Source organism: Megalopta genalis, chromosome 14 (genome assembly GCF_051020955.1).
Source record: "Megalopta genalis isolate 19385.01 chromosome 14, iyMegGena1_principal, whole genome shotgun sequence".
Taxonomy (NCBI): domain Eukaryota; kingdom Metazoa; phylum Arthropoda; class Insecta; order Hymenoptera; family Halictidae; genus Megalopta; species Megalopta genalis.
The window spans coordinates 7,960,542-7,988,480 of record NC_135026.1 but is presented as its reverse complement, the minus strand read 5'-3'; the positions used below and the strand labels follow the sequence as shown (position 1 = coordinate 7,988,480).

At 39.4% G+C, this 27,939-nt stretch overlaps 1 protein-coding gene and 1 long non-coding RNA gene across 2 annotated transcripts in view; one reads left to right on the top strand and one right to left on the bottom strand.

Moving 5' to 3' along the window:
- Positions 1-4,386: 4,386 nt before the first annotated feature.
- Positions 4,387-27,939, bottom strand: part of LOC117225739 (very long chain fatty acid elongase 7) — a 29,175-nt gene continuing 5,622 nt past the window's right edge. Inside the window, exons 2-4 of the mRNA XM_033479468.2 lie at positions 10,210-10,287; positions 8,999-9,270; positions 4,387-5,379 (exon numbers count right to left, since the gene is read on the bottom strand). Of these exons, the coding sequence (XP_033335359.2) occupies positions 4,813-5,379; positions 8,999-9,270; positions 10,210-10,258 (888 nt within the window). The 5' untranslated portion in view covers positions 10,259-10,287 and the 3' untranslated portion in view covers positions 4,387-4,812. The remainder of the gene's footprint in view (positions 5,380-8,998; positions 9,271-10,209; positions 10,288-27,939) is intronic.
- Positions 25,183-26,179, top strand: LOC117225740 (uncharacterized). The gene is made up of 2 exons (XR_004491589.2): positions 25,183-25,252; positions 25,344-26,179. It is a non-coding gene; the product is annotated as an uncharacterized LOC117225740 (long non-coding RNA).

Sequence of the window (27,939 nt, the reverse complement as noted above, 5' to 3'; positions counted from 1 at the left end):
CAATTTAAATCAGTAATTGACGCTGTCAAACTGACAGAAGACTATAGTATGTCAGTTACTATTTCAAAAAGTAATTTTGATATTGTCCAACTGTCAAAAGATTACAAAACATATGACACAGTTTAAATCAGTAATTGACGCTGTCAAACTGACAGAGAACTATAAGAATATCGATCACTATTTCAAAAAGTAATTTTGATATTGTCCAACTGTCAAAAGATTACAAAACATATGACACAATTTAAATCAGTAATTGACGCTGTCAAACTGACAGAGAACTATAAGAATATCGATCACTATTTCAAAAAGTAATTTTGATATTGTCCAACTGTCAAAAGATTACAAAACATATGACACAGTTTAAATCAGCAATTGACTTTGTCAAACTGACAGAAGACTATAGTATGTCAGTCACTATTTGAAAAAGTGACTTTGATATTGTCCAACTATCAGAAGATTACAAAACATATGACACAATTTAAATCAGCAATTGACTTTGTCAAACTGACAGAAGACTATAGTATGTCAGTCACTATTTCAAAAAATGACTTTGATATTGTCCAACTGTCAAAAGATTACAAAACATATGACATAATTTAAATCAGTAATTGACGCTGTCAAACTGACAGAGAACTATAAGATTATCAGTCACTATTTCAAAAAGTAATTTTGACATTGTCCAACTGTCAAAAGATTACAAAACATATGACACAATTTAAATCTGCAACTGACTTTGTCAAACTGACAGAAGACTATAGTATATCAGTCATTATTTCAAATAGTAATTTTGATATTGTCCAACTGTCAAAAGATTACAAAACATATATAACTTAAATCAGTAAGTGACATTGTCATTCTGGCAGAAGACTATAGAATATCAGACAAGCTTTCAAAAAGTATCCTCAATATTGTCCAACTGTCAAAAGACTGAAATATCAGCCACTATGTTAAAAAGTAATTTTAGTATTATCCAGCTGCCAAAAGACTGCAAAACATAAGAATACACAATTTCAATCAGTAATTGAAATTATCCATTTGTCAATAAACTGCGGTAGAATATCAGACAATATTTAAGATAGTAACCTTGATATCGTCCAACTGTCAAGAGACTGTAAAATATCAGTTACAATATATATATATATATATATATATATATATATATATATATATATATATATATAAATATTTAATATAGTCCAACTGGCAAAATATTACAGAATATCATTCACGATTTCAAAAAACCTATTTTGATCTCGCCCACCTGTCAAAGGACTGTAATAAACTATCAGACTCGATTTAAACAATTGATTAATATTGTCGAACTGTCAAAAGAACATAAAACATCGGACACCGTTTAAATAAATTATTAACATATTACAGTGTAGCTGTTTCTCGAATGCGTGCTTAAAGTCAAAGTAGTTTTCGAGCAGCTCGGGTTTGTATACGTTAGCCTGAACGAGACTCGCTAATTGCCGATGTTTATGTCGCGTTTCGTTCGTAGCACAGCTTCGTAGGTATCGCGCGTGAATGGGTTCCAAGTGACATCTTATCCCGTTGAATAGATCACTGCTAATATGCGTGTCATGCACCGCGCGTAATTTCCATGGACGGTAATGCCAATACCGTCGAGCGGCAGTTTTAGCATGAAGCGGATGGAGAGGTCCCCTGGGTCCCATGGTCGTGACCCTTAACCACGACGAAATGTTGATCGGTGAATAACCGAAGATCCGCGCGCAGTCGTTAATAGTGACAATGTCTCGTGGACTATTTATCGATAACGACATCCCTAGGATCGTTCAAAACTATGCGAAATTCGACCAAAATGACCATATTTTTCCCACAGTGGTCATTTCCATTTTAACGATTCTTCTGTGACGTTTAAATAACCACTTCCATCATGAATATATTTCTTTGACGTAAGAGTTTCGCATGCGAGAGCTTTGATTCGGTTTCCTATAATTTAAGACTAGCTTGCTCCATAATCAATCGACTGTTTTTAATGTCATGCAGAACATTTCCATTACCAATGTCATGAGTGTCGACTTTCGAGTTTCGAGTTTGGTAATTCGAGGTTCGATTTTCGAGTTTCAAGTTTCAATTTCGAGGTTCGAGTTTCGAGGTTTGAGGTTCGAGTTTCGAGGTTCGACTTACGAATATCGAGATTCGAGGTTCAAGATTCGAGTTTCGAGTTTCAAGTTTCGAGTTTTGAGATTCGAGTTTCGAATATCGAGTTTCGAGTATCGAGTTTCAAATATTGAGTTTCGAATATCAAGTTTCGACTTTCGAGGTTCGAGTTCGGTAGTTCGAGGTTCGATGCTCGAATTTCAAGATTCGATTTAAAGATTCGAGCTTTGAGCTTCGAGGTTCGAGTTTCGAGGTTCGACTCACGAATATCGAGATTCGAGTTTCAAGTTTCGAGTTTTGAGATTCGAGTTTCGAATATCGAGTTTCGAGTATCGAGTTTCAAATATTGAGTTTCGAATATCGAGTTTCGACTTTCGAGATTCGAGTTTGGTAGTTCAAGGTTCGATTTTCGAGTTTCAAGATTAGATTTCAAGGTTTGAGCTTCGAGCTTCGAGGTTCGAGGTTCGACTTAGGAATATGGAGTTTCGGGTGTCGAGGTTCAAGATTCGAGTTTCGAGTTTCAAATATCGATTTTCGAGCTTCGAATATCGAGTTTCAAATATCGATTTTCGAGTTTCGAATATCGAGTTTCGACTTTCGAGATTCGAGCTTGGTAGTTTGAGGTTCGATGTTCGAGTTTTAAGATTCGATTTTAAGGTTCGAGCTTCGAGCCTCGAGGGTCAAGGTTCGACTTACGAATATCGAGTTTCGGTAGTCGAGACTCGAGATTGGAGGTTCGAGATTCAAGATTCAACACAATTTTCCTGTAACTAGTTTCTAGTTTAAAGCATAAGAAATTTAAAAGATCAAACTCAAGCTGAAGAAGAAATTTAAATTCATAGATTCAAAATCAAAGAAATCCAAATATAAATTTTAAATTGAAAATCGATTGAATCTAATTACAGTTGTCGGTAAAGCGATTAGTACGTCGGTAAAGCCCTCCAGAAAACACGCACCTTCTTTCTTAATAGTACACTTTCAACAGTGTACTATTAAAACAAACCGAATCACTGAAGTAATAACCAAAAATTGTTGCCGCTTCGATTGGAACACATCAGACGAGGAAAATCTATTTTATCGGTCGATTCACGTATCGCCACGGCAGCGATCGATAATCGATTCTCGCTTTACCGGCGGGGTCGGATATTCTGTTACCATACGAGCTTAATGCCATGCTAATCGTATCGATCGACGCATTTTGTCGATCACTCGCATCGAGCCGGTACATTCGAGCGCGTTTTTTATCTTTATTCAATTTCATCGAAATCGGTTCACGCAGAGTCAAGTTGCAAGCGTTAAAAGATTTTCAAAAACTGCAGTATTCTCACACTTGTTGGTCGAAAGTGTCAAAAAGTCGGGACAAAACTGCGATTTTTCTGATTTTTAATGTTTGACAGATTAAACCAAGGTCAACCGATTTCGATGAAATTTTCAGTACGCATAAATGTTACAGGATCTACAAAACGTATACTTTAATACTAGATTTACGGAACACAAAAACAGCTGTTTTGTATTAATTTATAAAAGTAACAATAAGACATTTTTATTCCGATTTTTAACAAGTGTTATTGTAACATTTGCTGTAAGTAACATATAAATTGAATAAATAATTCATATATGCATCTTTACAATATGAATAATCGTAAATTAAAAAATTAGTGGCTCGTCATTTTGACGGGTTCCGTAAATCTGGTGTTAAACAGTCGTTATAGGTTCGGATAAAGAAGTTAAAAATCATCAGTTTTCTTTATTATCTTTTTGTCATCCCAAGCAATAGCGAAATTTAAAAAAAGTATTCTAATTGTGATTTGGTAGACACTTTGTCGTAAAAAAAATTCAAGTCGTTCTGTCGAGTTCTAAAAAATGTACATAATTCTGTTTTTAAAGGTATTCGAATATTTTCATCACCGAGTGTATACAAATCGATGACGGATCAGATAGTTGTCGGGAAAGGTATCCATCTGTTGGCGAGCGTCGAAGGCAGCCGCCACAGATCCTTTATTTTTTCCGTTTCTCCTTATTTACATATCTCGTTCGCTTACTTCATCTTCTATCATCTCTTCCCTTTCGTTATTTCTTTTTGATATGCTACTTGTGCGACACATCGTCATACTGTTGTAACGCTGGGACTTCCAAATAAAAAAAATATTATTATCATTATTATTACTATCTTCTGACCGCTAACAAAGCGTGCTATTATCAACTCCACGATCGCCCTTCATTCGATAAGCAAATGAAAATGAAAAAGGCCGAACCAAAAGCTTCTGTTTAATATTTTATTTATTTAGTATAAATTTCATTTATTTATTAAGGACCCTCGTCGAGATACAGACTGCTGCCATAGTGACGACTTGAACCCAATCGACGCCGTACAAATTGTATCAGTCCCCCCTCCCCCCTCCCACCTGAAACTGTCGGAAGTTATCGCGTGACAAAGGACTCGCGAAACGAGATCCCCCGTTGTAATATTGCAGCAGTGATACAGGTACGAGGTACAAAGCGATGCGCGGTAAAAAAAGGAATTTCTACGCCAATGTGGTGGTCCGCTCGAATCGTCGCCCGTGAAGTTCGTCGTTACGATAGGGAACACGGTCGGCATAGGCCGGGCTCTCGATAGTCCCAGTACCGACGGAACGATGAAATTACGCGTGAATGGGAATCTGTGCTACGGTTCGCGATCGTTCAGCTCTATTCCGTTTTGTCGTTGGTCTTGTTGCTTTTGTTTTTGCTTCTGCTGTTGCCGTTTCTGTCGCTTTTGCTGGCGTCGCTGTTGTCGCTGTTTCTCTGCGCTAGCCTTTTCGGCTTGTCCTTAACGTAGTTCTCATAGTAGAACGTGCCGAACATCCAGAAGAAGATCGAGGAATTCAAAGACAGCAGAACCACGATGCCCTTCGGGTAGTTGCAGCCGTTGAAGAGCACCTGAACGTTGTGCAGAAATACGAGGGCGAACTGGATCAGCTGCATTATCGTCAGGTATTTCTTCCACCAAAGGTATTTGTCCATGCTGGGCCCCATCGCGGCCAACAGGTAGTAACTGTACATCACCACGTGGACGAACGTGTTCAGCAAGCCCAGGAAGGTGCCGTGACCGTTCGGCAACCACCTGCAGCCTATCCATGCGCATATCGGCATCAACGTGTGGTGAAACAGATGCAGCGCGCTGATCTGACGATTCTTCTTACGCAACACGAAGAACAGCGTGTCAAGCAGCTCCACCAGCTTAGTCATGAAGTACATGTGCACCGCCTGCGCCATCTGCAAAACACGAGCGAATCAGCTGAGCTCCGCCGATATCGATATAAGAAGCATGGAAAACGCGCTGTGCCACTTTTTCATGACTCACAGGGTAAGCGTAGGTATTAGCGCGGTTTTTTCAACGAAGGCGAACTTCCACAGAAAATTAAAACCTTCTATGCCAATAAATTGACAGCTTCAGCTGTAACTATTATTCTTTAACTGGAATATATAACTTTTCTCAAAATTTTGGATCTCAGATTATTGTGCTCCGAGAGTAAAAATTTCATTGAAAAGTGTAACGTAAAGAAACCGTACGTGTGGATATATTACCGCGGTTATGTATCTATTACTGCGAGCCAAATACTGCGAACGTTCCGATTACTGCGTGTCAAGATGATATAACCCGTGTTCTTTTCAATATGCACGCACAGCTACAATTCCTAGGGTTCAAGGTATTCTCATTGTAGCGCACAAGGTACTCTACGATCGAGCGTGTCGCACCGGCTCATCGAGAGTTCAGTGAAGGACCGCAGTAATGTACACACATAGTAAAAAAACTATGAGGCAAATACTGAGAGAGATTAGTAAATAATATTTGAGGACAGATGATAGTGACGGTGAATGTCGATTTTTTTTTATCGAAGTGACGATTACTTTATCTAAAAATAACGCTAAAATGAGTAGTTAATTATTAATTACTAAGATATAAATGCTGTTACTCGCATGTTACAAGTTATCAATATTAAACGTGTAAAAAATTATGAGATTCATTTGCAGGTGATTACACGCTATAAAATGTCAGATTTTATTACTTTTATAAAATACCGCTGTATTTGGGGCGTCCGCAGTAATTCCCACACTTACGAAGTTATTCGAAATAACTTTTTCCTTAGCGAAAATGCAATCCGCGGATTTGTTCGCGAATTATTAACGAAAAACACTGACCAATGAGGGATGAGCTCGGCTATCGCGAGGCTTCGTCCACTCGGATAACCTAACCTCTGTATTTCTTTTTGTTATTTTGTGACTGATGAATAACTTGCCGCATATATTCAATAAATAAATAAATAATATGAGCACCGATGTTTCACTAGCGCCTTCCGCGGAAACTCGTGGAAAGAAACGTCTAACGTGCCGGAGATTTTGCGACGGGCTCAGTGTTGCCACCTCTATGGACTTCTTCATGACTTCAAGGGCCCGTAAGACATTTTTATATACATGGTGTCTCATCGAACTCCAGCATCCAAAATATCTCGCTTGTTTTCTGTAATAGGAAAAAATGTCCGGGGAAACCATCGTTTGATTCAGGGGGACAAATATTATGAAGGGCTAATGAATTCGTTCAAAGTTGCATCTTTTAAGATTTCAATGTTATCGAAGACTTTTCAAATGAAACGACATGTTTTTATCGTCACTGCAAGATAGACAAGGTCGAGACGAATACAACGACCTACAATGACCTCGGCTATCATACAATGATAAGAAAAACATATCGTTTAAAAAAATCTTCGATGACCTTGAGATCTCAGATGATATATCCTTGAACAAATTTTTTCGCCCATCGTAAGATTTGCATTACATTTTCTTCTATCATAAAAAACAAGCGGAAATATTTTTGATGCCCGAGTTAGGTGAGACACCCAGTACATCACGATTGTTTAAACTATCTTCGGCTTTGATTTATATATATAAGACCTCTGATAGAAAATATTTCAGGTTAGGTCTAAGACGTGTACGGAGCGACTGCAGCTAGCTCTGTCAGTGTTGCCACCTTGAATATCTCGTAAATCTGTGTGCGATAAACTGAAAAGTCCGCGGAACTCCGTAGATCCGCTTCGGGAAATCTGCACAATTTTATTATTATTATTATATATATATACAATACAATAACAACAAAAATTGTGCAGATTTCCCGAAGCGGATCTACGGAGTTCCGCGGACTTTTCAGTTTATCGCACACAGATTTACGAGATATTCAAGGTGGCAACATTGACAGAGCTAGCTGCAGTCGCTCCGTACACGTCTTAGACCTAACCTGAAATATTTTCTATCAGAGGTCTTCATATCAAATCGCGTCTCTTGCCGACGGAAGTCTGCGACGACCTTCGCGCCGACGATAAATACCATATACGCGTGGTCGCGGTACGAAGCGTTCGCGTCAACAAGGTTAGGGTAAATATTAGTTTCTCGGCGTGATCATCGGGGGAAGGACAGTCCGGGTTCTCTTCCGCCTCGATTAAGGTCGCCGATCTACCAGGAAATCAGACGCGGCTGGCTTCGCTCCTGTATCGCAACGAGCCCGTCGCCGACATCATCGTTCCGTTTATGTTTATGCAAATGGGAATTTGTCTGCGGAGCAACCGTAGCTACCGGTGACTCGTTTTACAACACGACCACCAGGCGGCGCGGCGAAGCTTTCTGGAACAGGATCAACGCGCCGTTTGGTCTCGAATTTGATAAACAACTGCGGTCCAGTTATGACACCTTTCGTCGCGCCGCGCCGATAAAAACGAGTTCCGACGCCGTTCGGCGCTCGCGCCGGCGACGTGCGAAGTGAAGGGGCAAAATATTGAATTCCCGAACGTTTTTAAACCGCGCGTCCTCTGAAAGTTACAGTCCTTGGATCCGTTCGGCTTCTGCACGCTACTTTGTTGTGGCCGTCGATGTATTTCGCCTTTGCGTCGCCGCGAGCCCGGTTGCGCAGTTAATTGGCCGTTTAGAAACATATGAAATGATCGAATACATTTTCGCAACCGTGGGAACACCGCGTCAAATTCCACGCGTGCGACGACCGATCCAGTGCACGGAATAAACTCGATTAAAACTCGCGACAATCGCGACTCCCGTCGGACATCGGTTTCCCGCGTTGTCAACGAACGAGCGAGACATTGCGATCGTTCTGACCACCCGGTACATCGAATGCTCGAGATTCGAGGTTAGGAAACTACGTCACCGACGGCGCTGGCTGATTCCGAATTATTCCCCGGATCTAGTTAAAGTCTATCCGAACCTTTTAATTTATAAATCTCGTACCCCAGGATGTCAGAGATCGATTTATTTGAATTTTACAAAATGATCTCGTCATTCTATTGCAATCTAATTTATGCTGCCTTCAAGTAAACACTTGCAGCTTTCATTTGAGCGGAGTTCGATAGAAATAGCTCTACAGGAATGTATTTTAAAATCGATCTGAACTGTCGCTTTGGATTCGTGTAATTTTCCTTGTCTTTTCCTAGGTGTCAGAGCTCCGCGAACGGATTTATTACGCAACCTAATACAGGGTGTCCCAAAGGTTACTCAAAATCGGGAAATAAGGGGTCCCTGAAGTCATTCGAAGTAACTTTTTCCTTAGCGAAAATGAAATCCGCGGCTTTGTTTATTTACCAATGAGAGGCGAGATCGGCTCGTTGCCACAATAGCCGGTGCACCAGCCGTACCCGCTCTCTCATTGGTCAGTGTTTTTCGTTAATAACTCGTTAACGATGCCTCGTAGAACATTTTTGTAAAGGATAAGGTTACTTCAAACGACCCGAGGAACCCCTTGTTTCCCGATTTTGAGTAACTTTTGGGACGCTCCGTGTATCTCGTTTGTCTTTCAGTATCTGTTTCGAACAGCATCGTAGCACGAGGTACGTACCCTAAGCGCCAACGGGTTATCGGAGTAGTCGACCGGCTGACAAGTGTAACTATATTCGTACAACCATCCGCTGTTCAGAGCCTCAGAGAAGAGATATACGCTAATTATCACTTGTCCGATGTTGTACACTATCATCACGTACTTCAAGTCGTATGGTTTTTTGTCCCTCATGTACCTTGGGCCAGCCGACGTCGAGAAGTAGAGGTAGCTGGCCAGGATCACCAGCAACGGTCCTGGATGCCTCATCAGGAACCAGTCGACGGTCCTTGGATCTGCGAAACACGTGCGTTCCGTCACAATCGTTGGAAAAGTTTATTCATTTTCGATTTTTTTTTTGTTCTGACAAAAGCAGGATTTACGAATTGGACTGTGGATTTTGGTCTCGCGACTTATGAAATCACTCGTGCGACTCTTATCAATTTTTGTCAATACTTTATTGACAAAGTCAATATTTATTGTCACTTTTTTTTATTACTCTTATTTCGTATTTATTTATTTAATAAATAGTCGATGAATCGTTATTATATATTTATTAAAAAGTCTATAGATCCGGGAATTATTCGAAGGGACGGAATTCTGGTACAGTTTTAGCTGCTATCACGGACGATGCAAAATTTACGTTGGCAACACTGCATAGGTAGCTCTCGCATGCGGCAACAGAAGCAAGACATTTTTTCATTTCGCATGAAAATGGATCACGTGTACGTGAGATCTATCTTCGACTAGGTCTTCGCTAGATTTTGAAGTTCCTTTTTTATTGCAACGTATTCGGCTAACTGAATGTTACTAGAATTCTTAGTAGAGTTAACCTAAAATTTTTCCTACGGTAGATTCTCGCTTTCTACTAAATTAATTTGGTTTTTCTAACTTCGGTGTCACGCTGACTTCGATGTTGAGGCAATTTTTCCTCGATTTTGTACAGGTAACGCGTTGCCATCCAGTCTGTGTCAATTTCCGAGTAAAATCGAACGAAGTAAGATGTTCGTCGCGATTAAATTTTTGTCATCGTTTACCTCGTTTTCACGCTACTTTCGATTCGCGCAAATGTTGAAACAATGCAAAGACATCGAGCCCGATATTTATGACAATTCGTTAAATGCAAACACGACTGAAAATTCGGCCAATCCACTTTAGTTTGGCAAAAAGGCATGCAGCAGGAAGGTGGTGGCAGTGTTTGGTGCAGGTTTAGCATGAGCAATGTAGCGCTTTACCATATTTGTTGTACATGTAGTCTTTGTAGGTCTCGATAATGCCCGACATTGTCCTCGGTGGTTCTTGAACGGTCGTGTCTGCAACAGAAAAGCAAACTGTAACGGCGCAACAATGCTGGCGAAACCGTTTCGAAGAGTTCGGCCCCGGTTATCCTTGCCCGGTGGCAACGCCGATACCTCGCCGAGATTATTGTAAACGCGACAATACCAGCGGTGGGTCGTGCACAATTCCGAGCGTAATTGCTCGCTGAGTGCCGGCCGGTAATCGTGCCCCCGTCCGGTCGTCCCTGAGGACTACCGGGGACTACTACTCGTCTTCCAATGAATTACTACACTAGAAGGGGAAGGACGACAAACAGCTGTAGCTCTAGAGACGTCCCGTGATCCCCGAGTCAGACTTGGATTATTATTCGAATCAAATTTTAGTCGAGAGAAATATCACCAAGAAATTCTTCGAATACAATTTCGTTTGTAAAATATTTCGAAGAAATTCTTCGAATAAAATTTTTATTCCGGCGCTGTTTTCAATAAATTCATCGAATACAATATTATTTGTGTAACGTTCTGAATTAATTCTTCGAATGAAATTTTATTCGAGAGTTGTTTATAATATGTTTTTTAAATACGATTTTATTTGTACAGTATTTCAAATAAATTCTTCGAATACAATTTTATTTGTAGAATATTTCGAACAAATTCTTCGAATAAAATTTTATTCCAGCTGTCTTATTCCAAATCTTATTCGAACTGTATTTAATTTAGACGAACTATTTTTGTTATTAATGAATTTTTATGAGTATCGAATATCAAATTTCGAATTTCGAGTGTCGAGGTTCGAGTTTAAAGTTTATAGTTTTGAATTTTAACTTTCGAGTTCCGTTGTCCAAGTTTCGAGTGTCGAGTTTCGAGTTATGAATTTCAAGATTCGAGATTCAAGTTTAGAGTTTCGAGGTTCGAGGTTTGAATTCCGAGGTTCAAGTTTCGAGGTTCGAGTTTCGAGATTCGAGTTTCGAGTTTCGAAATTTGAGGTTCGAGGTTCGAGATTCAAGATTGGAGGTTCGAGTTTCGACAATCGAGATTTGGGGTTCGAGGTTCGAGATTCGAGATTCAAGGTTCGAGTTTCAAAATTTGAGGTTCGAGGTTCGAAGTTCGAGATTCAAGATTTGAGGTTCGAGGTTCGAGATTCAAGATTCGGGGTTCGAGGTTCGAGTTTCGAAGTTCGAGGTTCAAGATTCGAGGTTCGAGTTTCAAGGTCACGTTTCGAGGTTGGAGGTTCGAGTTTCAAGGTTTGAGTTTCGAGATTCGAGGTCGAGTTTCAAGGTTCTAATTTCGACATTCGAGTATTATTCCAGCATTATTCTCAATATATTTTTTGAATACAAGTTTATTTGTATAATATGTCGAATCAATTCCTCGAATACAATTTTATTTGTATAATACTTCCAAGAAAGTTTTATTTGAGCACTATTTTTAATAGATTCTTAAAACAAAACTTGATTCGAGTAATATTTTGTGAACACAATTTTATTAGAAATTTATTAAATAAGTGAGAAATGCGAAGAAAGAACTCCTAATACTTTTCTTCGAACACTATTGCAGTAAATAATGTAATGTTGTAATAAAAACTGGACAATTTGGGAAGAAGAGATACGATTACTCGAGCCTCGCGGCTCTTTTTTATAGTCACCTATTGTCAACAACTATAAACACGTACCTCAAAATAAATAAATAAGAAAATAAAAAGATAAATAAACAATTAAGTAAATAAATAAATATTTGGTTTCATACATTCATGACGAAAAGTTGGCGGGTCATATTTATAATAGTAAATTCTGATTAAAAGAATTTCATGTCTTCCGTGAAACTTTCTAACGACTCACGCCGACGAAGATTGTTATTCGGAAGAATCATCCCCCAAATACGGATCGAACGAAAGACGAGGAAACGGCATTCATGGGAACGGAAAAAACGGCGGACTGTCGCCAGGATGGTTCTCGGACAGTGGCCTTGGACACGCGCCGAATAATTATCGCCTCTTTCTAATTGCACCCCGAGCAATTACGCGAGCCGCGCGCAATCAGCAGAGCCGGAATTGTCGTATATCGCGGCGGACGACGGATTGGCCGAGCTAATTGGCGAGGAACCCGACAAATCGTCGTGATTATCACTAAAATCGTCGTCTCGATCGAGTGGATAGCGAAACGAGGATAAGTGCGTTGCGAGATGGATGCGAGTCGCTTCTGTGTATAGTTCGCCTCTACAGTCAGATCGCCGTATCTAAACCATAAGTTCATAATATCAACAGAATACATAAGTTAGAGTATTCCTATCGTGTGAAAAATTAATGAAATAATTATTTGCTTGCCACGCGAAATATCGTACAACTTTTTTGCAAATTAATAATTAATCGAAATCATATTTCATTAATGGATTCTATTGTGTATCGTTTGTTTATACATGATACTGTATATAAATTAATACACTAATCAAATAAAACAGTAGAATATGAATTATTATTTATTTTGTTTGCCACGCGAAATATTATACAGCTCTTTTGCAAATTAATAATTAATAGAAATCATATTTCATCAATAAATTGTATATCGTATGTTTATACATGATACTGTAGATAAATTAATATATTAATCAAATAAAACAACAATAGAGGATTAATCAATTTTGTCAATCAGCTTATTTCTGCTCTAGATTTATCGGAAAATGTTTGATTGACGTCGATAACCCATCTGTGTCCTCCCCTTGTAAGTCATCGTTGAAAAAACAACAAGGGACAATTATTTATACCGAATTTATTTATTCGGAATTTTCTCATTGGCTGCACTGTGAAGACATCTAACGTTCGTTTCATAGCTATGTTACTGGCTCCGTCGTGGAGAAATTTGGAACTGACACGATTGCTGTTCAAATAATTTGTTAACTGTTTGTTGCTTCACTTAGAATCGTTAGTTATTGACTAAGCGAGCACTGCTCCGTAACGTATTTGATTTCGAAGTACTCAATGAAAATTTAAATAGTTTGTCATCCGAGAATACTGAAAATTCCTTTCACTGACCAGAAAGTTCCTTAGAGTGACGATAAAAAATAACGATACAATTGATTTTGACCAAAAAATTCTGAAGAAAAATAGAAAAAAAGCCGATATTACTTCTAATTTCAAATATTCCACGAACGACTGGTTAATCTATCAAGCATTCGTAAAGATAAGGCACACTTTTGGATTGAGAAATGTTTGCGAGGTTAGGGATGCTGTTAACAATGGCAGCAATTTTAATCCAGGAAGAACTAGAAAGCCGAAAGAGCCCATCAGTTATCTTTTAAAAGTCGGTCTTCTAATTCCAAAGATTCGTCAATATTTAGTGCATTCATAAAAATAAGGCACACTTTTGGATTGAGAAATGTTTGTGAGGTTAGGAATGCTATCAACGATGACAGCAATTTTAATCCATGCAGAACTAGAAAACTGGAGCACTGCACAGAAGCAACTTTAAAAAAGCAGCCTCGTTTTCCACAAATCTATCGAGTAAACCTAAATACAAAAGCTCAATAATTGAATGAAAAATGAATAGGAGGTTAGAAACCATTCAATGAGGTTGGCGGTTTTAATCAATAGAATATCACGTTTCCTTTTCTCTCGAGTGTCAGAGGAGGACCAGAGAATTGAGCGTACTGCATGAGATACGAAAGGCGACCACGATCGGCGGACTGATGACTCTGCATCGCTAGCGAACGAGGGGTGGGGAGACAAAAGATCGGACAATAGTGGAATGAGAAGAAGGTCTCTTGGAACTGGGGATGCGGCTCGGTGCGTGACTTGCGGAATTGCGAATATGAGAGCAAAAATCTCACTGCAGGAGGCACCAACCACGGATTCAAGGTGAACTACATCATAAACAGGGGCAGTCCTTTTCTTCCCTCTATAAAGATGCATCTTTATAGAACCGGTGACTCGAATCTGTTGATCAGCATTCCGATTTTTACGCCAGGTGTGATTACCCTGAAACCATTCTGGGATTCCCCGTGGACGTCAATCGGGCCCTATTGACGTCACGCGAGACCAGTTCGCATCCTAATCTCACTTTCGAAATGGATTTACACGTCCCTTATGGACCACCGGAGCGGTTCCTACCGGCGAATTCTAAAATGTTCGATGTTTATAAATGCCACGTTTTAATTAGAACGATGACAACAGTGGCTTTTTATTTTAAACTGTAAATGTAACTGCTCCGGTTCGAAAGAAACGTTTGCCAAGATGCAAGCAATGGAAAATCAGTTCGTGAAAGCACGAAACGAACGGTATCTCGATCCTTTTAAGAAGAATGTCGATAAGATCGTAAGCAGCGACTTTCGATTGGAGTTGTTGGAGAATTTTAAGTATCATAGAAAATCGATCGTCCGGATCACCAATGTCTGACTTATTAATTACCCGAATTCGTTCCACGTGTTGAGTGTTCAATCCAAACTGATGCAGAGCAACTAAATTAACTTCGTAAATCGGAAAAAATGTCTGGTATTCTTGCAACTGGATAACTGTTCCATTATCCGAACATTTGTCTCTCCAAGATTGGCCCGGATAATCGAGTTCCTGCTGTATTTTGTCTCGAGAAACATATTTGGTGCGCTGTGCATAACGAAAAATAAGCTTGCAACAGTTCAATAGAATTGTTCAATTCACTGTACGTGAATGGAGCTCTAAGTATTGTCACTCTGAACTTCGTACGCAATTTTAGCAATTTTGGTTTAAGAAAACTATCTTGTTGAATACAAGAATTGAACGATGAGATCAACGACGAATATCTGACTTCTTTAAAAAGAGTGTCGACGTAAACCTAAATGGTGACTCTCTGGACTTCCAATTAAATTTCGAGGTACAGTAGAAACTCGATTATACGTAGCTCCAACGACCGAGTCAATAATTCTCAAAAGTCCCGCGTGAAAACGGTTCAACCTAGAACGATGCATGGCAACTAAGTAAATAATAGAAGTCGGTGATAATGTTGGACAGTCTTCCAACTAAGTAACCGCTCCGTTATCCAAACATTTGCCTCACCAAGACTGGTCCTGGTAATCAAGTTTCTACTGCATCCTGTCTTTAGAAAAGAACCTGGTGTGCCACATGTAATTGGTGTCACTCTGAACTTCGTACGCAATTTTAGCAATTTTGGTTTAAGAAAACTATCTCGTTGAATACAAGAATTGAACGATGAGATCAACGACGAATATCTGACTTCTTTAAAAAGAGTGTCGACGTAGACTTAAATGGTGACCCTCTGGACTTCCAATTAAATTTCGAGGTACAGTAGAAACTCGATTATACCTCCAACGACCGACTCAATAATTCTCAAAAGTCCCGCGTGAAAACGGTTCAACCTAGAACGATGCATGGCAACTAAGTAAATAATAGAAGTTGGCGATAATGTTGGACAGTCTTCCAACTAAGTAACGGTTCCGTTATCCAAACATTTGTCTCACCAAGACTGGTCCTGATAATCAAGTTTCTACTGCATCCTGTCTTTAGAAAAGAACCTGGTGTGCCATATGTAAATGGTGTCACTCTGAACTTCGTACGCAATTTTAGCAATTTTGGTTTAAGAAAACTATCTCGTTGACTACAAGAATTGAACGATGAGATCAACGACGAATATCTGACTTCTTCAAAAAGAGTGTCGACGTAGACCTAAATGGTGACACTCTGGACTTCTAAATAAATTTCGAGTTGCAGTAGAATATAATTCTCCAAAGTCCCGCGTGTAAATAGTTCAACCTAAAACGATGCATGGCAAGTAAATTAATAACTAAGTGACTGCTCCGTTATCCGAACATTTGTCTCCTCAGGGCCTGTTCGGTTAATCGAGTTTCGACAGGCTTTCAAAAAATACTTGGCGTGTTACACACAACGAAGAATTAGCTTGCAATAGTACAATACAAAAGTTTTTAGTTCTTTAAAAATTATGCAAATAATGATCTGACTGGTATCAAAATTTCAAAAAGCGTAGACCATCGATTATCGAAACCTTCAGTGATCGAATTTTGGATTGCCGAAATTCGTCCCAGTTATAAACAATACACCCTTGTACGACGCATAGCACACGAAATTAACTGTACAAATCATTTGCCTCTCCTCGACTGATCCGGATAATCGGGGTTCTACGCCAAAATCAAGCTTTCCAGTTTCAATTCGAAGAAAATTGTTTCGACTTCGCAAGACATTATTCGACGACAATGCGGCAGTTAGCATAAGCTGCTGGCGGTGGTTGCTGCTTCGTCTCGTGGCTGCTGAATAATTCAGACGGGGGATTTTCCGAGTTCAGCCCGAAAGAGGAAGAGAGAGAGAGAGAGAAAGAGAGAGAGATTGCCGGCATAGCCGCAGTGATTCCCCTGGAAATCGCGTTGCGCAATCGAGTCGCGGGTTACAAAATTATTGCGACAACAATTAGCCGAGTGATTTTCGATTATGACTCGAACCGATAGTCCCCGCGTCATGATTCCCGCAGAACCCATTGCACTTCGGCCCGTGAGTCGCCGCGTTTACACGCATTTGATTGTCCAACCGGTTTGGTACGCTTTTACACCTACGGTCCTCGCTCAAGGATCGCGTAGGACTCGACGCCGAACGGTAATCCGCCGTGTTTCACCTGCCTTGAACTCTGCCGGAACTCTCGGCATCCTATTTTTCATCGGCGATGCTATTCCAGCGGCAAACCAAGCCCTCTTTCGCGAAGGATCGCGGACATCGTTGCGTCATCCGAATCAGTTCCCCTTTCGAGTCCTCGCAGTTAACCTTCTGCAATCTTGTTCCGTGTTTGCACTACGTCGTCCGACCCACGCAGGTCCAGACTGACAATAATTGCAGTTATTTAGCCTGCCGCCAACAATTCTTCTTAAGAAATCAGAAATTTCGTGGCGATCGCTTCAAATCTTATATTTCGATGCTTGCAAACGTAACAAGTATTTTACTAAAGTCAGGACACAGCAGAAACTCGATTATCCGGATCAGTCCGGATCATCAGAGACAAATGATTTGTACAGTTAATTTAGTGTGCTATGTGTTGTACAAGGGCGTACTGTTTATAACTGGAACGAATTTCGATAATCGAAAATTCGGTCACTGAAAGATTCGATAATCGAGAGTCTATTCTATCTGAAATTCTGAGACCAGTTAGATAATTATTTGCATAATTTTTAAAGAAGTGAAAACTTTTGTATTGTGCTATCGCAAGCTAATTCTTGCCAATTTTTTTTCGTAAAGACAAAAAACAAAGAAACTCGATTACCCGGATCAGTCGAGGAGAGACAAATGATTTGTACAGTTAATTTAGTGTGCTATGCGTTGTACAAGGGCATCCTGTTTATAGCTGGAACGAATTTCGATAATCGAAAATTCGGTCACTGAAAGATTCGATAATCGAGAGTCTATTCTATCTGAAATTCTGAGACCAGTTAGATAATTATTTGCATAATTTTTAAAGAAGTGAAAACTTTTGTATTGTGCTATCGCAAGCTAATTCTTGCCAATTTTTTTTCGTAAAGACAGAAAACATAGAAACTCGATTACCCGGATCAGTCGAGGAGAGACAAATGATTTGTACAGTTAATTTAGTGTGCTATGCGTTGTACAAGGGCATCCTGTTTATAGCTGGAACGAATTTCGATAATCGAAAATTCGGTCACTGAAAGATTCGATAATCGAGAGTCTATTCTGTCTGAAATTCTGAGACCACTTAGATCATTATTTGCATAATTTTTAAAGAAGAACTTCTGTATTATACTATTGCAAGATAATTCTTTGTTGTGTGTAACACGCCAAGTATTTTTTAAAGCCTGAATGAAGAAGAAACTCGAATAACCGGACCGGACATGACGGGACAAATGTTCGGATAACGGAGCAGTCACTTAGTTATTAATTTAGTTGCTATGCATCGTTTTAGGTTGAACTGTTTATATGCAGGACCTTGGAGAATTATAATCTACTACAACTCGAAATTTATTTAGAAGTCCAGAGTGTTACCATTTAGGTCTACGTCGACACTCTTTTTGAAGAAGTCAGATATTTGTCGTTGATCTCATCGTTCAATTCTTGTAGTCAACAAGATAGTTTCTTAAACCAAAATTGCTAAAATTACGTATGAAGTTCAGAGTGACATCACTTACATGTGGCACACCTGGTTCTTTTCTAAAGACAGGATGCAGTAGAAACTTGATTATCAGGACCAATCTTGGTGAGGCAAATGTTTGGATAACGGAACCGTTACTTAGTTGGAAGACTGTCCAACATTTTCACCGACTTCTGTTATTTACTTAGTTGCCATGCACCGTTCTAGGTTGAACCGTTTACACGTGGGACTTTTGAGAATTATTGAGTCGGACGTTGGAGGTATAATCGAGTTTCTACTGTACCTCGAAATTTAATTGGAAGTCCAGAGGGTCACCATTTAAGTCTACGTCGACACTCTTTTTAAAGAAGTCAGATATTCGTCGTTGATCTCATTGTTCAATTCTTGTAATCAACGAGATAGTTTTCTTAAACCAAAATTGCTAAAATTGCGTACGAAGTTCAGAGTGACAATACTTAGAGCTCCATTCACGTACAGTGAATTGAACAATTCTATTGAACTGTTGCAAGCTTATTTTTCGTTATGCACAGCGCACCAGATATGTTTCTCGAGACAAAATACAGCAGGAACTCGATTATCCGGGCCAATCTTGGAGAGAGAAATGTTCGAATAATGGAACAGTTAACCAGTTGCAAGAATACCAGACATTTTTTCCAATTTACGAAGTTAATTTAGTTGCTCTGCATCGTTTTGGATTGAACACTCAACACGTGAAACGAATTCGAGTAATTAATAAGTCAGACATTAGTGATCCATACTATAGAGATTCTACGGTACTTAAAATTCTCCAATAACTCCAATCGAAAGTCACTGCTTACGACCTTATCTGCATTCTTTTTAAAAAGATCGAAGTGCCGTTCGTTTCGTGCTTTCACGAACTAATTTTCCATTGCTTGCATCGTGGCAAGCGTTTCTTTCGAACCGGAGCGGTTACATTTGCATTTCAAAATGGAAAGTCACTGCTATCATCATTTTAATTAAAACGTGGTATTCGTAAACATCGAACATTTTAGAATTCGCCGATAGGCAGCGCTCCGGTGGTCCATCAGTGAGGCTATTCGTTCCGATAGTGAGGTTAGGACGCGAACTGGTCTCGCGCGACGTCAATAGGGCCCGATTGACGTCAGAGTGCTATCCTCGAGGAACCCGAGATTGGTTGTACAGCGTTGAAATTGAAGTGTTAAAGTTAGATTTTGAAGTAGAATCATGATTACCCGGATCAGTGAATTTAGTTGCAATACCTCGCGTTAGAGTGAACTGTATGCGAGTGGAGTTAGCTGTATACGTGTTGGAATGAACTCTACACGTGTGGAATGAATCTATATAATTAACAGACTGCGGATGTTTATGAAAGATCAAAATTTTTCAAAGTGATTGCAAGAATCAGAAATGAAATGATAATAGTGTTTGCAACTATGTTGATTAATTCAAGGCCCTTATCAGGCCGGATGTAGGTGCAGTGCCGGTTTACGGGTATTTACACGGGTTTTTTCTGTATCTTTTTTTTTTAGACAAACTGGTATTCCATACTTCCTATTTATTCCCCATGGCAGTGTCGTGCTCGCGTGCGTCGGGAATACAGAGCTGCAACCGTCCCGAAGGCTGCGCCTCAAGTAGTCCTTGATTTCTCCGATGACTCACACTGTTCCCGAAACCGGGAGGATCGGAACGTCGCCCGAGTGGTCCCAGACGGAGAATTATAGTTGTTCACGACGATTTTAGCAATGATTTAAAACGTAAAGACAGTTTTATATAGGTCGTTGAATTCGTCTCGACGTCAGCTATAACATTGCTAAGTGAAAAAGATATAGCAACGATTAAAAAATCAAGGTGACTTTAATCTTTTATTTAGAAAAAAGTTTTCCATTAATTTTTTATGCTGATGTTTATAGAAGTCTCAGTATTAATTAATTTTTGTTCGAAATAACTGAAAAAATTGCGATAATGTGTGAATAATAAATGATGTTTGTATATTTTTATTTTATCAGTGGTGCACTTCTCGTACTTAAAAATACTGTTGTCTGTAAGAAATACTGCTTGATTATATCAATTGAACAACAACAATATTAGGTAACAACAAAAGTATCATTACTAAAATATACAAATTAATATAATAAAAAATAAAACAACAATAATCTCTTGACGGTTCCGGCCACAGAGCCGCTTTAAATAATAATCTTTTTCAGACTGCGATGTGTTGAGAGTCGGAAGATATTAATTATTAATTATATGAAACGTTGACGCTCTCCTTAGTCAATTGAATATTAATGTACAAATAAATTACAAGCAATATTTCTTACAGACAACAGCATTTTTAAGTACGAGAAGTGCACCACTGATAAAATAAAAATATACAAACACCATTTATTATTCACACGTTATCGCAATTTATTCAGTCATTTCCGGTGCTTTGACAAAAAAATGTTTCGAACAAAAATTAATTAGTGCTCAGACTTCTATAAACATCAGTATAAAGAATTAATAAAAAACTTTTTTTTAAATAAAATATTAATGTCACCTTGATTTTTTAGTCGTTGCTATATCTTTTTTACTTAATAATATTATAGCTGACGTCAAGACGAATTCAACGACCTATATACAACTGTCTTTACGTCTTAAAACATAGCTAAAATCGTCGTGAAGAGCTGATTCATCGATTGGGTCCACTGCGCCTCGCGTCGTTAACTGCCGTCGTCGCGTTTCGAAACGTTCTTTTAGCCAGCTCGAAAGGTTAATATCTGCACCGTAGTCGGAATCAGAGGTAATACTGTGTTTCATCAACAGACTATGATTCCGCGAAATGCCACGGATGTCTCGCGTCGAACCAAACCACGTCTGACATAACTCGGTTGCATAGCACCGGCTTCCAAGAGCTCTGATCGACTCGGATTGCTGATCTAATTATGATATTAAGATCAACAGGAGGATCGATACTGATCTTCAAGTAATAGATTCAAAAATATCTGAAGAAGACGCTTGATAAAACATAACCTACGAACCAGAAAGATTTTAATAGAATACAATACAGGGTGCCCCAAAAATATCTCGTAATCCGGAAATGGAGAGTTCCTGAGATCATTCGAAGTAACATTTTCTTTTACAAAAATGTTCTACGAGGCATCGTTGACGAGTTATCAAAGAAAAACACTGACCAACGAGAGGAGAGTTTGGTTGACACGTGACGGCCGAGCCAATGCTCGGAACAGGGCTCCGCGTGCTCGTTGGCTGGGCCGCTTCGCGCCGGCCAAGCGCGCATCTCATTGGTCAATGTTTTCCGTTAATAACTAGTCAACGATGCCTCGGAGAAAGTTTTTCTAAAGGAAAAAGTTGCTTCAATAACCTCAGGAACCCCCATTTTTTGATTGGGAGACATTTTTGGAACACCCTGTAGTAATCCGATTATCCGGACCGCCAATGTCTTACTGTTTAATTACCCGAATTCGTTCCGCATGGAGGCAATTCGATCTAACATGATTGACAGTGACTAAATTAATCGCGCAACAGATGAAAAATGTTTGGCAGCCTTGCAACCACGTGATTGTTCCACTATCCGAACGTTCAGCTCTCCACGACCGGTCCGGATTATCAGGTTTTTACCTGGTGCTCTATCGGCATGTTCCGAGTATTTCATCTTTTTGCAGGATTTACGGACATTTTTTTCGTGCTATGTGCGAGCGATAAATTAATTAGCCGCCGCAAATAGGTCGATATATGCAAGCTGTTATGTCAGGTCGATAGACTCATTACCAGTTTCTCCTATAAAATTGACGCGAGGAAACTCACCGGTACACCAGTCCCGCTCGTTCCAATGACCGTTAATTGTCCCGACGAACGTACCCGGCCGCAGCAATTCGCAATGTTTATAACAATTTTGTGCTGTATCCAAGAATTTTTCCAATCACATATTTTCGAACGTATTTCACTGAAATTTATATTAGTGTTTCCGTTGTGCTTAGATGACGAATTAAAAATATATCGGGTCAGAAATGACCCGGCAATCGCAGGACAAGGGTTAACGACGTCTTCTCGACGTCTTCCAACGATCGATCGATCGACGCGCTCCGAATAGCCAGAATTACGCGGGCCAGCGTTCGCCTACAGCGGCGGAGAATTTCATTAACATTCACGGTCTATAAATGTATGGATTTGATCGAGCGGATAATGAATCACAGTATTTAAATTTAATACCAGTCTCTCATTAATGCATGCCGTAAAATTATTCCGTTTAGAAGCTCTCGGAAATAGAATAGTCTCGACTCTTGTAATGAAATAATTTACTCGATAATACGTGTGCACCGAGAAAGAGAGATTTATGATGTTCATTAGTAGTATTCGAGCCTCCGGCAAGGTAGCTTCGTCCAATTAGGTCTGCGTCGAGTCTGGATTGGATTCGACAACTAATTAATGTCAGGTCGTGTCATAAGTGACTTCTATTTTCTTTATCAGACGTTTATTTTGCTTTTTTCTTTTTATTTATTTATTTTTTGTTTTTTATTCCATTTATTTTGGACATTTATTTATTTAGCGGAAGCAGAAATTCGTTTGTTCCGATGACTCGTAATGGGTAGATACGAAGAGTACAGGGTGTCCAACAAATTACTCAAAATCGGGAACTGAGGGATTGCTGAGGACATTTGAAGTAACTTTTTCCTTAGCGCAAATGCAATCCGCGGCTTCGTTTACGAGTTATTAACGAAAAACACTGACCAATGAGAGAGCGAGTAGGCCTGATGCGCCGCTTATCGCGAGCGCCACCTAGTGCCAGCCGATTTCGCCTCTCATTGGTCACTGTTATTCGTGAATACTCGTAAACAAAGCCGCGGATTGCATTTGCGCTAAGGAAAAAGTTACTACGAATGACTTTTTCGATTTTAAGTAATTTTTAGGACACCCTGTAAATTCTACCTAGCTGCATCGAAAATTATTTATAACCTAACCTAATATATTACAATTATTTCATTCAGTTAGGTGAAGGTTAGGTGCGACACAGAAGCAACTGTTATACTGCTGCTATTTCGTTCAGATAAGGTTGGGTTGGTTTTAGATTAGGATACAAATGGACTATTGTTGCTATTTTATTCAGGCAGGACTGGGTTGGATCCAAAACAAAAAAGTGCTATGTTACAGCTGTATTATTAAGCTAGGTCTCGAGGTATTCAGTTAGTTTTGCGTTAAACTTAATTTTAGCTTAAGCTTAGGTTTAGATCAAGTCTACACGTTTAGGTTAGGTATCCTGTATACGGAGGTAGGAGCCAGGAAGACGGTTCCTAAGACCACCAAAAAACTGGAAATCCACAAAAATCCTGACTATTACACGAAAACCATTTAACTCGAACAAAGTGAAAGTTGCACAAAATCAGGATCCACCCTAAAACAAAAATACTGAAGACACATAGTTCAAGGTAACGAAAGGATCTCTAGGGACATGGTTAACCGATGTTAGATTAAAAGTCTACGGCTCCAGAGGACAAGCCTAACCGAACAAGAATCCCAATTCCCACGTAAACAGAGCAGCCTTTTTGCCGCAGAGCTGCGCAATTAAGACAGCCTTTTCGCGGTAGGAAATCGGAGATCCGAGAACCGTGTTGCGGACCGCTGTCAACGGAGAGGGGAGGGGTAAGTCGCAGCTCGGCTGACCCCCGTAAAAGTGCTAGAATTTCTTGCCGGCGTCGGTGAAGCGACCGGGTAACATAAAAGGCGACAGCCGGGTAGCGAGATCTGGGATTCGTGCGACAGATCGTGCCACGTGTATCGGCCCCTTTACTTTCTTGCCGTTTTATGGATGAAGGGCGGCGAGGCGCCATGACCATGAGCGAAGCCGATTCGAGCGGCGCGGCGCTGCGGTGAGATTCCTCCGCGGGGCTACGATTGCGTCAGCGGAACGAAGCAAAATGTTACTCGGTGTTCCAGTTTGCTCGCGGCGTGTCGCGAGCGAAATTTCGTTCCGTGTCGGCTCGGTGTATCGGATGATGGCGATCAAAATAAAAGAAGAATCGTGTCGCGTGGAAATGCGTCGCGCGTGCGGAACAGCAGAGCCTCTGGCGGACGTTTGCGCAACCGTTTCGCCAACCATGAAAATTCCAACCGTCAGAGAAGATCGATAGACGATCTATTCGACTACGACGACCGGAGTAATCGCTCGTACGCGTGTACTCTCCCCTTCTCTTTCTCTCTCGGAAAGTAAGAGTCCGCAGACGCCTCTTATCAAGGTCGGCTGCTTTTTCTGTATCAAAAAGGAACTCGCCGTTTGCGCAACACGTGGCCGCAGTTTTCTCCTGTTTGTTGACAGCGCTGACGTCGGCCCACGGGTTTCGCGAATTCCCAGCGAACTTTGTTCTGTGCGAGCACCGGCCGTGGAATCGGGAAAAAATTTTCGGGAAAAAAAGTTTGGAAGATTTTCGAATTTGGCGATTCGAGAATTTTTTGTTGCCGCTGACAAATACCTTGGTTTGACATTTGAGAAACTTTATTCGCCAGGGATTTATCGCGAACGTTGACTCGAGTGTTAAGATAAACCTAACCCAAACCTAACCTGAAACAACACACGGAATTCGGAATACTTGTCTGCCGAGTCGCCGAAAATCTTTCTGAGAAACATTGTTTCTATGGAAAAGATAGATCTGTGCTTTCAGTCATATTGAAGCGTAAAGAAAAGTTTGAAAATTGTAGAGACTCTGATTTGTCAAATTTCAATAGCACCGGTTTTTGGAAACGCAGCACACAGTTTGCGGTCCCATAGATATAAATAGCTTTTACTGCAGACGTCGGTCAAGTGATCGATTCGAAGCTGATCGGATTTCATGTCACAAAGTTTCGGGACCACAACAAGTCTCTTACTATATGATGCAAACTGAACTGAACTGGACCACTCACGCCGGGAAAGGCACTAATTGAATCAATCTTAGACATGGCAGGTGGCAAATACTCGACTACATTTTCTCTGTTCGTTATATTAGAGACGATAAGACTATTGGAAACGTGTAGAAATTAATGATGCTTCTAAAGGTTACCCAGTTGCAAGGAATCTTTTCTTGCTTTCCTGGTCGGAACGCTTCGGGGGCTATCGAGAATACTTTGCAGCAGCGTGTTAACTATGTAACTATGTAACTATGTAACTATGCAACTATGCAACTATGTAACTTTGTAACTATGTAACTTTGTAACTATGTAACTTTGTAACTATGTAACTTTGTAACTATGTAACTTTGTAACTATGCAACCATGTGACTATGTAACTATGCAACTATACAACTATGTGACTATGTAACTATGCAATTATGTAATTATGCAACTATGTAATTATGTAACTACGCAACTATGTAATTGTGTAAATACGCAACTATGTAACCATGTAACTATGTCAAGATTACATGTTAATTATGTAACTATGAAACTATGTAATTATGTAACTATGTAACTATTTCACTATTTAGCCATGTAACTATATGACTGTGTACCCATGTAGCTATGTAATTCTGTAATTATGTAACTATGCAACTATGTAACCAAGTAACTGTGTAACTATACAATGATGTAGCTATACAACTAAGTAACTATACAACTTTGTAGCTATAAAACCGTATAGCTACACAACTATATAGCTATGGAACCATATAGCTACAGAACCGTATAACTATACAACTATGTAGCTATGGAACCATATAGCTACAGAACCGTATAACTATACAACTATGTAGCTATGGAACCATATAGCTACAGAACCGTATAACTATACAACTATGTAGCTATGGAACCATATAGCTACAGAACCGTAAAACTATACAACTATGTAGCTATGGAACCATATAGCTATGCAATTAAATAGCCATTCAACTATGTAACTACGTGACTTCATTGTTATGCAACCATGTATCTATAGAACTACATAGCTGTACAATTACATAGTTTTTCAACTATGTATCTATAGAACTAAATAGCTGCACAACTATATAGTTATGCAACTACTAACTGTATCTATAGAACCATATAATTATACAACTATGTAAGTATGTCACTAGGTAATTACATAACCACAATGTAAATATCTGAATCTAAAACGATCTAATATTTATCATAACTAAGCTATGATTAACCGAACTGGATTTCTCTCGATCTATCATTTTACGCAATTCCATTAATAATTGATCCGAAGTAAAATGAAATGAACTGTCGATTTTTATTTCGGATAATCGAAGTTCTACTGTAAATCAAAGGTGATAATCTAACAATAAGTAAACATTCTATTATCCGAACAATTGTTCTCACGACCAATTCGGATAATCCAGGTTCTATTATTGTTGCGTCGTTTCGATGGTGATTCCTTGAACTGCGAGACGTTTTCTTCGGTAAAAGGAAGACGAAAGCAAGCCGCGGCAAGCGTGTTCATTGACGAGATGACACGGCACTCTCGCGTACATACATATAGTTGGCGGGATTGCGCCATCGGCGCGCGTTCGCACACAGTCGTCGAACTCTGTACAGCCGTATCGAATGAGAGTAAAGAATGCACCTACTCACGACTGGTTTACGATTCTACGGATCCGTGTGCTCGTGCCACTGTGACGTGACCGAGGATGATTAAAAAATACCTGTTCGACGAAAGCCCGGACGAAATTAGTGCTGATATCATGGAGACACTTCGGATCGCCAATGCCGAGAACGATGGGCCAGTTTCGCGACATAGGTGGACATTATTATGAGCCATGAAGATACGAGCGTTTTCGAAACGAAAATGATTTTGGTCACTTTTTCTACTCATCTTTACAATATATTATTAATTATTAGTACATTGTATTACTAACACATTATATCGGTGCGTTATATATTTTTTTATATGCTTATATGTATTTTATTATATGTTTACATGTATATGTATTCATATATATTTTTATATGTACTTACGCATATTTTATATGTATTCGTATATATTTTTATATGCACTTGCGTATATTTTATATGCATATTTTATACGTATATTTTATATGTACATTTTATATGTACATTTTACATCTATATTTTATATGTACATATACATACTTACACGTACATTTGAGCCGTTTATTTTGAAAGTGGCATATGTCACTTTGTTTTTAAGTCGATATATTTAAGGGTTTGCGTTTTAACACGTTTAAAAATATGTATGCTAACTTTCGAGAAGATTTACTTGTATTTGTTATCTCAGGATACTGATATTTTTCTCAGTATAAATAATTTCGTATAAACATTAAAAAACCACCACTTTTCATTACGGTAAAGTTACTTATGCCACTTTCAAAATAAACGACTCATTTATATGTTTAAATGTTGGTTTAAACGTTTAAATGCGTTTTGGCGATTTCCGATTTTGTATTACGAAAAAGAGTGTGCAGGCGAGTTACAACATCAATGGAAAATGAAAATCGAAAAGTTTTTGAGAAATCGTAAGCTAATTACAACTGATTTCGTGACATAAAATTGTTCGACCAGTTTCATAAAACTGTACGATGTTGTTCAAAGCAGCAAGTTGGTTAAATCAGTTTCGCCTCACCTTTTCAAGCACTTTTCATCTCGCGGTCGACTAATAATCTTCGCGTTTTATTGCATCCCGGTGTCTGCAGTAGCG